We start from the raw sequence: 11,905 nt of genomic DNA, 5'->3' as shown, positions 1-11,905 counted from the left end.
ATTGGTACGAGTACCAATACGATACGAATACCATATAGGTAAAATCAATACGAGTACTATAAATACCATAATACAAAATAAAACATAATATAAAAAAATTTAATGGTCTATATAAAATTCGGTACAGATACCCGTTTTTACCCTTACCCGTACCCGTACCAATACCAAAAGTAGCGAATACCAAAATCAATAAAACTAGGTACTGATACATGTACCGAATATCTAAACTCGGTACGAATACAGATACGAGTACGGGTATTCAGGAAAAATAGCCCATCCCTAATCTTTAGTATAGATAGGATGTGCATTCAATAAAACATTTCCTTGGTCTATATAGATAATTTTATACTTTTTATATCGGTATATTATTCCCACATTAGATTCTCAAAGTATTCTATTATCTATACCAAGGCTTACAAAGCTATCATTTCTCATGATCCTCAAGACGAGATTTGAAGTTACAACATCATCAAAATGGTCAATCAATCTATAGGTTAGTTGTATTTAATAGTTCTAGAGAGAATGTTATTTGGTTAAGACTGTGGGGTATGGTGGGCTTGGGTTGGGGCATGGGTTGGGGGCATTTGTTGACACGTGGAATGGGAAAAAAATGGAAAAAAAAAAACTCACGCCCATGGGGTATTGTGGGGCTTGAGTTGAGAGCTTGGGTTGGGGGCATGAGTTGACACATAGCCATTGAGAGCCTGCCATGTCACCTTGCTAGCCCGCCCCACGCCCGGCTTCAAACCCACGAAAAAGGGGCCACGCCCAAACCCATGCCCACCCGGGGTAGTGGCTTGGCCGTTTTCAGCCCAACCACGCCCAAACCCCCGCCCCATAACCCGCAGTCTAATACGGGTGACTTTTTTGACCTATTGGATTATTTTAGGCCTAGGCCTTGAATTATTTATTTATGTGTGTATATGGGCTTAGAGGTGCACAAGGCGGGTTCTGGGTTAAAACTGGTTTGGATTGAAGCCAATTTGGGTTTAGTCAAACATCAGTTTTTGCCCCAAACCAGTTTGATTAGTGTTTAACCAGTTTCAACCAAGGACTTCTTAACTGATTACAACCCCGTGGTTTGGTTGGAATCCCATCCGGGTTCCCTCAATCCGGCTTTCGGTTCGGGTTAGAATGGACGGTCAGTGCTTTTGTCATATACGTCCGTTGCTTATCATCAATTGTTCACTGCCTTTATTGATTTATGTCCTTTCTTTTGCTTATATTTTGATTCCTAAATTGTTAGTTGGAGAAGTGTGGGGCATCTAATTTTATAACTTTCATGTGCTAATTGATTACTCCCATTGTAGCATTGATATTGATATATATTTCCTTGAATAAAGCAATGTAGAAGCTTGCAAAAATCATTGCTTGCATCTTTTGTTTGCTCTAGCAATGATCATATTTCCTTACAATGATCTGTCTTGAACTGCATTTGTTTTTATATTCGAACCAAAATAACCATTTGTTTTTATATTCGAACCAAAATAACCATTTCTTAAATTAGCGTTACCTCCCCATCTTACTACGTATATATTTAATGCCCAAGGCCTTGTAAAATTCATAAAATTAGACGAATCATCATGTGGCAGAATTGCAACTATTAGGTAGCATTCGTTTCTCAGAATATAATTGAACTGGAATTGAAATTAAGGTTTTCATTCGTTCTGCGGAATGATAGTAAGCATGATTTGTTAAAACTGTAAAATTACATGATAGTATCCATATTATATATTTCTACAAATACTGGGCTAAAAACTGTTACTTTACCCATAATTGCTTTAGCTATAATGCTACTGGGCCCGCCCCACTTCAAAGGTTATAATACGATTTTGGATTGACTGAGCAGATTTTTGGTTTTATTTGAATTGCTTTAGCCATGATTTGACGTAACCCCGAGATAGACAAAAGGGTATTGGGCCGGTACGGGTATAGAAAAAACATATTTCGTGAGTATGAGATTAGATGATACTCGATCTGATTATCCGAAACCATATACCCGTTTACCTGTAATATATACCTGAAGACTTTTAAATTTTATATTTATTTTTCTTTAGTTATAGTTTAGTAATGTTTCATATTCTTATAGGTTAATTATTTGAAAAATAAAAAATCCATTTTACATATATATTTTTTATGACATTATTCATATTTATATGCTATAAAATACAATAGTTTTTTTTTAGATTAATATTATATTATGATTACATTTTAAAATATATCAAATATTATTATGGCGACGATAATATGTATATTATTTATCATAATTTAATATATTATATAATTTTTAAAACAAAAAAATTTAAAAGAAAGTAAAAAATATATATACTTGAAAATCGCAACAGATATATCCAATAATCGATGGATAAATACCCGACGATTAATTGACCGAATATGAGACAAGATTTTACAACCTGATATGAGTATAAGATTAGCCCTACCCAACCCATACCCGACCTATTGCAATCCTTGCCTAAACCCAAGACCCCATTGGGTTTATATGGAAACTATCTGATAGAATGTTCATATCAGACAGAGACAGAGACGAAATTCATGTCACCTACATATATTTCCCAAAATATACCATGTGTCCATTTCTATAATTTGGTCAATGCATTATCAGGTGAATTATCATTTGTGTGAAGTCAAAAAAATTCATGGCTTGAAATAGAGTTTCGCCTAACCCAAATTCAATTCCTAAACCTGTTCATCATTTCTACTAAAATCATTCAAATGAAATCAAATATCCATGAATTTAAACCCAAAATAAACAAACAGCACGTCGATTATGGTAGCATACAGAGCCAAACAACAAACCAGATATCCACTAAAATTCTTTAAACCCCATAACATTCCATTACAGATCAAACATCCGATTCATTATTATTCATACGCATTCTTCAAGCCACCTGCACCTGGATTGTCTTCGGCTTCTTGGGCTCGGGCGGAGGCAGCTTCTCCACAGTCACCGTAAGCACACCGTCCTGACAAACCGCCGATATCTTATCCGTATTCGCATTCTCTGGCAATGCAAACTTCCTCATGAACTTCCCAATCCTCCTCTCCATCCTCACATACTTCACTCCTTCCTTCTCTTCCTCTCGGTTCCTCTCTCCGCTTATAACCAAAACGTTGTCGTCTTCCACCTGCACCTTTATATCTCCCGACTTCAGCCCCGGCATATCCACAATAAACACGTAGGAGTTAGGATACTCCTTCACGTCAGCAGAGGTTGCCGCCATTGCCCTTGCGTCGCGGACGTAAGCCCGAGAAGGACCGCCGTTGTTGGACTTGTTGCCGGTTGTGTTGTCATCGGTGGATTCGAGGATGTGGTGGAGGTTTCGGAGGAACGGAATGTCTAATCCCATCAGACTGAATTCCATTTCGATTGTTGTTGTAGAAAGCGATTGAAGAACTGGAAATGAGATGTAGTAGTTTTATAACAGAATGATAATGATGAGGAAGTAGAGTTTGAATCGCGGATTTATATGGATGAAGAAGTAGATTCTGGAAAGAAATGGAAGGGGAAAAGAGGGTTCTAGATTTCTATTTTAGTTTCTAGAAGGAAGGGAAGACGAAAACAGCGTTTTCCTTTTGAATAACTTTTTACATATTTTTTAAATTTCCGTTCAACGGAAATAAATATTGTCCAAAAGAAAAATCTAGTGACGAAATCTAGGCATGTAACATGTTTTCTAATAGATTAATTAATTACACATTTACTCTTACAAACTTAAAATTTTGAGTAAATTGTTAAAATCTATCTATATATATTCAAAAATTTAGTTATATGTTCCTATTTTAAAACCAAAATTTATGATGGTTTTAAATTGGGTCCTTCTTTCTCTCTCTCACTACACTAAAACATAAAGTTGCCAGCCACCCTCCTTGACCCTTTGGTTTCCTAACAACAAAATTTCTTCAACTCATCATCATCTTCAATACAAAATTCACTGTTACATGAAAACTCAATTTCTATAGATAAAAAAACAACCGTCACAACATTATATTTCAAAATTCTAGAACATTTATTTTAATCTCATAACCCATTGCATAACCCACAATCAATATAAAAGGGGTAAATTCTATATTGAAGATAGAGATTCAAAGCAAATCCCTCACTATACAATTTTTTCATCTACTGTAATCACAAAGCCTATCGCATAACCCACCATATGAGACACAACAAAACTCACCGAGCAGCAGAGATCGGGAGCTCCTGAAACCTGTCGCCACCACCGTTGACCATGACGGCGGCGCGTCGTCGTCAAAACCCTCGCCGGCGTCCAGTTCACCGTCGCATAACTCCGGCCGTGAGGTATTACAATCTCTCTCTATCTCTCTCTTATTATTGTTATTGTTATGATGATTTTGTATGATTTGAATGTTTTATTGTGTTATTGAATGATGAAGTTCTGATTGAAAGAATCCATACCGGAATCACAATCGGAATCGAATGGGGAAATCAACGGCGTTCAAGGACACTTTCACTTTCGGTTACTTTCCTCTCTATTTCTGTCCAATCAATAATCTAATTATTCTTATCTGACCGTTTAATCAGTTCGTAATTATGCAAATTGCAGAGGAACGATGCCAGGAATCACAAGATATTATCGCCAGATATCCCGATCGTCTTCCTGTAACGATTCATCTCTCGATTTCGTATCGTTTATTTCAATTGATTCAGTTTTTGTATGAATTTGCTGTTCGAATGTTCGAATTAGGTTACAACATACACACTGATTAACTTGTGTTAATTGATTCAGTTATTTATGAGTTTACGATTCGAATTAGGTTGCAGTGATTCAGTTTTGTATGAGTTTACAAATCGAATTAGGTTACAACATACACACTGATTAACTTATGATTTCGTAACGTTTTGTGTTAATTGATTCAGTTAATTATGAGTTTACGATTTAAATTAGGTTACAGTGATTCAGTTTTTTATGAGTTTACAAATCGAATTAGGTTACAATGATTCAGTTTCTTTATGAGTTTGTAAATAAAGTTAGGTAACAACATACATACTAATCAACTTTCGATTTCGTATCGTTTTGTTTTAGTTGATTCAGCTTTTTATGAGTTTACGATTCAAATTAGGTTACAATATAAACACAAATTTACTCTATATTTTGTATCATTTTGTTTTAATTGATTTGTTTTTTTTTATGAATTTACATATTGAATTAGGTTACTACGCATTAATCAACTCTCGATTTCATATTTTTTGTCTTTGTTGATTCGGTTTTAAATGAATTTACAGATCGAATTAGGTTAATTAACTCTTGATATCGTATAGTTTGGTTTGGTTTAAAATCGTTTTCAAAGAGAGAAACCCAAACGGGTCCCAAACCTACGGTTTCAATCGGTTAGGACTGGTTTGTGTGTCTACCCGTTCAGTTTCAGCTTGGGCCATCATTATTTGTGGTATGAATTGATTAAACTGTACGTGAATTTTAATGCTGTTTTTTTTTCTATTATTAATCATATTGTTCTACTTTTCCAATCATATTGCAACCGGACAAACGGATAATGATCTGCTTTACGCTGCTGATTGTCAGTTGGTAGAAGTTGCGAAAGATGCGAAAACGACAAAGGATCCGACATACGCTAAAATATTGAGTTCTACGTTGACTTCGATATTGGGTTGGGCTGAACAAAGACTTCTTGTGTATCATGATACATTTGATAACGTAAACATTAATTCTATGCAAAGTATTGTGTCTTTAGGGGTATCAGCTGCTAAAATATTGGTTGAAGATATATCTAATGAGTATCGCCGAAGACGGAAAAATGATACCGATGTGGCGCGAAGTCGGACTGATACATACATTAGGTCATCGCTTCGAACGGCTTTTGCTCAGGTACGTTTTTTTTTTTTTGTTATTATATTTTTAAGGGTAAAATGCCATTTTAGTCCCTGAGTTATATTAAAACAAAAATGAGATATTTGTTTTGGCAACCATTACTTATTTCTTTCTACCTTCATATCAACAGACCTCATAACAAATTTAATTATAATTGACTACTGAAACTTGAGTCTATCTTTAAAACACCTTTTGTGTGTGTGTTTCTGTGTTTTTTTTTGTGTGAGTGTGGAGATGGCAGGGGGGTCAGTTGCACCAACAGGTGTAGCAAAAGACAGAGCAGAGCAGTATGAAGGAAAAGTGACTGCATATGTCATCATTGCTTGCATTGTTGCTGCTGTTGGTGGATCCATTTTTGGTTATGATATCGGAATTTCAGGTGATTTTATCTTTCAAATAAATTGAGATCCTTTTAGTATTCTGTTCTGGTGAGTTATGGTTCAGAAAGTTTGATAAGATAGTAATCTAATTTTTTTTGCTCTTAACAATTCCAATTCTTGAATTTGAAAATCCAAAAGTCAAAGTAATCTTATTAGCCAAAAGGCAAAGTGGTAACAACTATCCTCGCTATCAATGTGACTCTTCAAATGCTTAAGTAAATTAAATGCAATTAATAGGATTTTTCAATTGCATTGATTATTCTACGGTTTTTACTGGGGAGATGAATGGTCTGAATGTCTATTATATAATGTCCCCCTTCTCTATTGTTGTAGGTACATATTCAACCTTGCTACTCTACTAACATGTCCAGCTCTCTTAATATGAATACATCGGGAAGTGGTGTTGGCTGCCAGATGGCCTTGCTGACCTTCGTGAAGGGAGTACCGGCCCCATCACGGTTATGGTTTGCCGAAAGTGGGATGTCACAAGTGTCAATGGACGCTACATGAGCACCGATTATGTCGTCAGTGATAAAAAGGCAAGTCTGACCTTTTTAACCCTCTTCTACTTTCTTTTTAGCGGTTTCGTTGTTATTGAAATTATGCTGTTTGGTTTGCACAGGGAGGTGTGATGCATTGTACCGCAAGAAATAACATTGCGCACTACTTCTTTGACAAACTCAAAGAGGGCGGGATATATTTACTCAAGGGTTTTACGGTACAGAACACCGATCAATACCGGATTCTGAAAGACAGCCCCTTTGTTATTGGGTTAAATGGTTCCACGATTGTGAAGAAGGTTGACGATGCCAGTGGTTCCTTTACGCGCTACCCGTTCTTACTTACGGCGTTTGAGGACCTCCAACCAACTGAGGGCAAGTTTTTTGTAGGTATGGTGAATAATAATATTTCTTAGAAAAACTTTATAAATTCTTATTACAAGATGTTTTATTTTGATTAAGCAAGTATATTTAAAGTATATCAATTTGTCAATTTAAAGTGTGTCAATTTGTCAATATGCAAATGGCCGCCCCATCAAGTCCTTCCATCACTAACACAATACCGGCATTCGTAACGCTTAAAAACACTGTAAAATTACTATTGCTACCAGATATGATCGGTTGATTACTAATGATGATATTGGAAAACTTATGTATCACTGTGACATCCCACTTTTAGCATAGAAAAATTTATGTAGCGTAATTGATTATTAATTGATTAACATATATTAATGTTGCTGATACATTAATCATGTAACCTGATTATTGAAGATGACATAGAAGAATTTATGTATTAAAGTAATTGCTATCAAAATAATAACATGTAGTTTTGTGTTGAATCTTACTGTTAAATTACGTGGTGTGGCTGATGAGATGCTGAATATCATTGAGAATATAATTAAATTAGGGTTTTACTATCGTGAACTCGATAGCTTCGCCACAAAGTCCTGCAACTTAGCCTGATCCCCCCCTCTTTGTGGTCCCCTTTTTGAATGACCCCTGATTGTTGTGTGGTTTTTAAACATTGTGTTGCGGATGTTGTAGGATATGTTACTGAGGTGGGGCCGCAGTCTGTGAAAGCATCGGGTGCTCGCACGGTCGAGTTCAACCTAACAAATGAACGGTAAGTATCCCATCCCTATTACCCGTTTGGTCTTTTGGTTAAATCTCACTTTTATAGCCTTTTTATAAATTTCACAGCAAGCGCGGAGTTAGAGTGACGTTGTGGGGTCAGCTGGGTGATGCTATGCTCAAGAAGAAAGAACAAAACCCCGCTGTCTATTCTATAATCTTGACTTCCATGAGCGCAAAGTTTCACTTAGGTACGGTTGCTTTCCTACTACGTCTATGATTATGCGTGTTACTTCGAATCCCTTTACCTACTTTGGCGCAATTCAAGCGCTCTTGGTTTGTCTAGCTCATCGTCAACTATGATCATTGATTCGCCCGAGGTACCCGCCCTCCAAACTTTCAAGACATCCATTAGGTACTGGTACAACCTTGGTCACATACACTTTAATTATCTGTTTTTTATACGTTTGTCGCTCTGGCTGAATATCCAACTATGATTCCCAGCTATGTTGCCGTTGGAGATACTAGCGATCCAATCACCGAGGATGTGGTCTGTGTTGGTACGCTACAAGAGCTTGTGGACAGGGTCCGTGCCGACAAATCCAAAAAGAAGGTATGTATGCCAACTGGCTATTGCCATTCGTCTCCACCCTTATACCTACGTGTGAGAGTTTGAACATGGTGTGGGTGTGGCCATGCTGTACCTGGGTCGAACCCATCTAATCCAGTCATGTACAGCTGGCGACCATTCCAACACCCTCTATAGCTTTATTTTTTTATTAAGTTACTTTTATGCATGACCCATACCAATCTATCCTCATCTTCTCCAAACACTTATTTATGGCAACCTTTTAGGTAAATTCAACCTAATTCCACAAGCTCGATAACAAAAGCTAAAATATTCAAATATTTAGTAATCAAAGCCCTTAACATAACTGAAATCAATCCTAATTTCCAGTTTCTCACCTCATGGTTCTAAAATGTGCTTTTTCTAATAACTGATATAACTAACCTGTTTTAACAGAATAATACAGATATTATAACTAATTTAAAACTGAAATGTGAATAATAATTGGTTAGTTTAAATTCATAAACGCCCATCCCCACCAGTTGATGTCGACTTGCTGTATATAAACCACCAGTTGATGTGAAATATAGATATTATAACTATAATATAACTAATTTATAAACCACCAGTTGCTTTATATAAACCAGCTGTTGCTTTATATATCTATATATCCCCAACTGAAATGTATAACTATATTTATAAACAACCAGTTGATGTCGACTTGCTGTATATATCTATATATCCCCAACGGAAATGTATAACTATATTTATAAACCACCCGTTGCTTTATAACTAATTTATAAACCACCAGTTGCTTTATATAAACCACCTGTTTTAACAGAATAATACAGATATTATAACTAATTTAAAACTGTGTATATAATCAATGACTTTAATTATATAGAATTGACCAGAGAAAATTGATACTAAATTGAACCAAAAGTGAGGCCTTTTAGTACCTGGAATCGACGTCACCTCCAGCAAAGCTGGAATCATTTTAGATTGAGAGGGTTTAGCTTAATACCTGAAACGTTGGATTTACGGGGTTTGACTTTTACGTAAGGGTTTTGGATTTTAGGTCATACTAGGATATAGATCTGGTAGACAGAACTGTTTGGCCTGCCGAGTGTGCGATAATAGGGATTAGCCTCCCCGACGTAACCTACCCATGGACCTACCATGTGTGAAGACGCTATCGATACATTCTCCCCACCCACCCCATTTGCCTCGCTAAACTACCCCTATTATTTTGTTCGTTATAGGTCATCCTTTTCCGGAACGTTGTGGAGATTACGTCTATTAGAACCAAGAACAGCTGGTATCTTTTTGCGTGTTCCGGTAGCAAGTGTCGTAAGGGGCTGACAAGAGAGGCCGGTTACTTCATTTGCAAGGCGTGTGAATCAAAGGTTGACTATCCAAGGACAAGGTATACTCTTGAATATCTCATACGCAAATTCATTACTCCGGTAATCGTCCCTTTATACTGCTATTCCCCTTCGCATATGATGGCATGATTATTTGTTGTCCGGGACTGTTTGTGGCGCTTCTACTTTCACCGCTAAAGAATTTGGCCGCTTCCCTATAATTGTAATTGATCCACTATACCGTGCTAGGTTTCGTATTCAGGCGGATGTAACTGACGGAACGATGAGCACTGTAGTCGTCCTCTTTGATGAAGCTGCTGAACAATTGGTTAAGCGGACGGCGAGATCCTTGGTAGAAGAACAGTTGAAGGTATGTACACTACGCATCGTAAGGTGGTTTCCCAAGCATATGTGAATTTGCTACGATGGCTTTTCCTATGTGCAGGATACTTCTATTGATGCTCCCATACTACCTTCCGCCCTCGCAGCCCTTATTGGAACAAAACACACTTTTGAGATTAAGAGCCATACATACTACCATTTTGGGGACTATGAGAGCTTCACTTGTGCGAAGATTGTTGGCCCTGATATGGATGATGCGGATAAGAGCGTTGATACTGTTGCGAATGGTTTGGGTGCAACACCATCCGGCTCCCTAAAGCGTGGTTCGAACCTCTCGCCGCTGACCCCTGTGACTGGACGCAAACTTAGAAAGTTGTAAGATACCCTTTCCAATTCTCCCCTATTTCGAATGTTTATCCGTTCGAATTTTGTGCCAACACGTTTTTAAATGTTTCTTTTCAGCTGCGTTGAAGACTCGCATGAAGATGATGATGGGGTGCGGGTTGATCGTAAGGATGTTACTGATGTGCTAGACGATGGTAGGGATGATCAGGAGGGTTCTTGCTGATATGGCAATGCTCATTCTTAAGCTTATTTAAGTGTGTTCACAGTTGTGCCTTTCTCTTTTATGTATTCAAATAATGTGGCGACGCTTAGGAGTTGTGCCCACGCCAAAAGTGTAATGCTTCACTATTGCACGATATATAAATAACATTTTCAAACTCTGAAATATAACTGGCTTAAACTCTGAAATATAAATGACATTTTCAGATTAAAATTAATCTGTCTTAGACTAAAATATCAAGGAATCATAACGGCTCACCAATAAAAGCATATCACAAGCTGTCACCGGTTTTATAGTCACGGATTATATCAGTTCTGCAAAAGTTTATGAATTATAACAACTATTCCAACAAGAAAATGGATATGTTCAGATAAAACACTTCAAGATTTGATGACTTACGAGGTCACGGTTCCAAAACGTGAAAAGATAGTATTTAGATCCTCATCCTATGTTAAAAAAGAGAGAAATTTAATAAAGTAGAATCAGCATATATACTATGTTAAAACATTAACAACTTACTTCAGCTACTGGATTTAGTTTGCATACAAAGATCATGTTATCATGAGGTTTAATCTCATCTGCTGGATTGGAAGATTGTTGTTAAAAAAAAAAGACTTTATTGAATAAAAATCAGGCACGCATATAAATATGAAAATAAGTTACTAACCTGATTAAAGGCGCCAATGGCAGATCCAAACCATCCACTGCCAGAAACCTTGGCAATCCCCAAAAACAAACAGAAGCCACAAAACAGGAAAACCTCCACTCCCCCCCCCGACATGCATGAATGTTTTTTTACGTTGTATTATATGACATTGTATGCAACATGCAGCTGCCTCCGCGCCCATTCGTGATGCTCGAAGCCTCTTTCGCCTTTCATACACATTCACGTGTTATGGCCAACGGGTTGATCCAATACGTTTGTGGGCTAAAACTGCTCGCCCAGGCTGGACCTGACAAAGGTATGGAACTTTGAATTGCAGTGTTATCCCCGACCCCACATATGGAATTTAAAATGCTGAGCTCTACCCCTTCCCATTCCCTCATAAAAAGATGAGGTTTCCAGGTTTTGGTCTGCTGCTCCTGGCATGGTTTGTCATTCGATACAAGTCCGCCTTCGCTCCCATACGCTGTCTGATGGCAAGGTGCAAACATATTTCGGTCTTACATTGATGAACAGCTGCAGCGATACTAGCTTCGTGGGTGGCAAAAATTCCATCCATATACAAAATCGTAACTATGTGGGCC

The 11,905-nt window shown here is 37.3% G+C and overlaps 3 protein-coding genes and 1 long non-coding RNA gene across 4 annotated transcripts; 3 read left to right on the top strand and 1 right to left on the bottom strand.

Annotated features, from left to right (window-relative positions):
• Nucleotides 1–2,734: 2,734 nt before the first annotated feature.
• Nucleotides 2,735–3,588, bottom strand: LOC110929405 (17.9 kDa class II heat shock protein-like). The gene has a single exon (XM_022172556.2). The coding sequence runs from the start codon at nucleotides 3,381–3,383 to the stop codon at nucleotides 2,901–2,903; it is 483 nt and encodes a 160-aa protein (XP_022028248.1). The 5' UTR covers nucleotides 3,384–3,588; the 3' UTR covers nucleotides 2,735–2,900.
• Nucleotides 3,589–4,087: 499 nt separating this feature from the next.
• Nucleotides 4,088–5,779, top strand: LOC118490301. Its single transcript, XR_004889093.1, has 2 exons — nucleotides 4,088–4,318; nucleotides 5,562–5,779. It is a non-coding gene; the product is annotated as an uncharacterized LOC118490301 (long non-coding RNA).
• An 888-nt stretch (nucleotides 5,780–6,667) lies between these two features.
• Nucleotides 6,668–8,315, top strand: LOC110931831 (replication protein A 70 kDa DNA-binding subunit C-like). Its single transcript, XM_022175204.2, has 5 exons — nucleotides 6,668–6,786; nucleotides 6,870–7,137; nucleotides 7,783–7,870; nucleotides 7,948–8,069; nucleotides 8,146–8,315. Exons 1-5 carry the CDS (start codon nucleotides 6,709–6,711, stop codon nucleotides 8,313–8,315), a joined length of 726 nt encoding a protein of 241 aa, XP_022030896.2. The 5' UTR covers nucleotides 6,668–6,708.
• Nucleotides 8,316–10,011: 1,696 nt separating this feature from the next.
• On the top strand, nucleotides 10,012–10,756 carry LOC118490300. The gene is made up of 3 exons (XM_035987834.1): nucleotides 10,012–10,120; nucleotides 10,196–10,467; nucleotides 10,555–10,756. The coding sequence occupies exons 1-3, from the start codon at nucleotides 10,034–10,036 to the stop codon at nucleotides 10,658–10,660; spliced, it is 465 nt and encodes a 154-aa protein (XP_035843727.1). The 5' UTR covers nucleotides 10,012–10,033; the 3' UTR covers nucleotides 10,661–10,756.
• The last annotated feature ends 1,149 nt before the right edge of the window (nucleotides 10,757–11,905 follow it).

The sequence above is a fragment of the Helianthus annuus genome, chromosome 3 (genome assembly GCF_002127325.2).
Source record: "Helianthus annuus cultivar XRQ/B chromosome 3, HanXRQr2.0-SUNRISE, whole genome shotgun sequence".
In the NCBI taxonomy this organism is placed as follows: domain Eukaryota; kingdom Viridiplantae; phylum Streptophyta; class Magnoliopsida; order Asterales; family Asteraceae; genus Helianthus; species Helianthus annuus.
The sequence above is the reverse complement of the archived record's forward strand: the minus strand, read 5'-3'. Positions and strand labels throughout refer to the sequence as shown.

Bases quoted from the DNA above. Each gene is read 5' to 3' on its own strand.
- LOC110929405 (XM_022172556.2), bottom strand. From the start codon at position 3,383: ATGGAATTCAGTCTGATGGGATTAGACATTCCGTTCCTCCGAAACCTC.
- LOC110931831 (XM_022175204.2), top strand. From the start codon at position 6,709: ATGGTTTGCCGAAAGTGGGATGTCACAAGTGTCAATGGACGCTACATG. The intron at 7,871-7,947 runs GTAAGTATCCCA...TAAATTTCACAG, and splicing joins TTCAACCTAACAAATGAACG to CAAGCGCGGAGTTAGAGTGA. The intron at 8,070-8,145 runs GTACGGTTGCTT...GGCGCAATTCAA, and splicing joins GAGCGCAAAGTTTCACTTAG to GCGCTCTTGGTTTGTCTAGC.
- LOC118490300 (XM_035987834.1), top strand. From the start codon at position 10,034: ATGAGCACTGTAGTCGTCCTCTTTGATGAAGCTGCTGAACAATTGGTT. The intron at 10,121-10,195 runs GTATGTACACTA...TCCTATGTGCAG, and splicing joins TGGTAGAAGAACAGTTGAAG to GATACTTCTATTGATGCTCC. The intron at 10,468-10,554 runs GTAAGATACCCT...GTTTCTTTTCAG, and splicing joins GGACGCAAACTTAGAAAGTT to CTGCGTTGAAGACTCGCATG.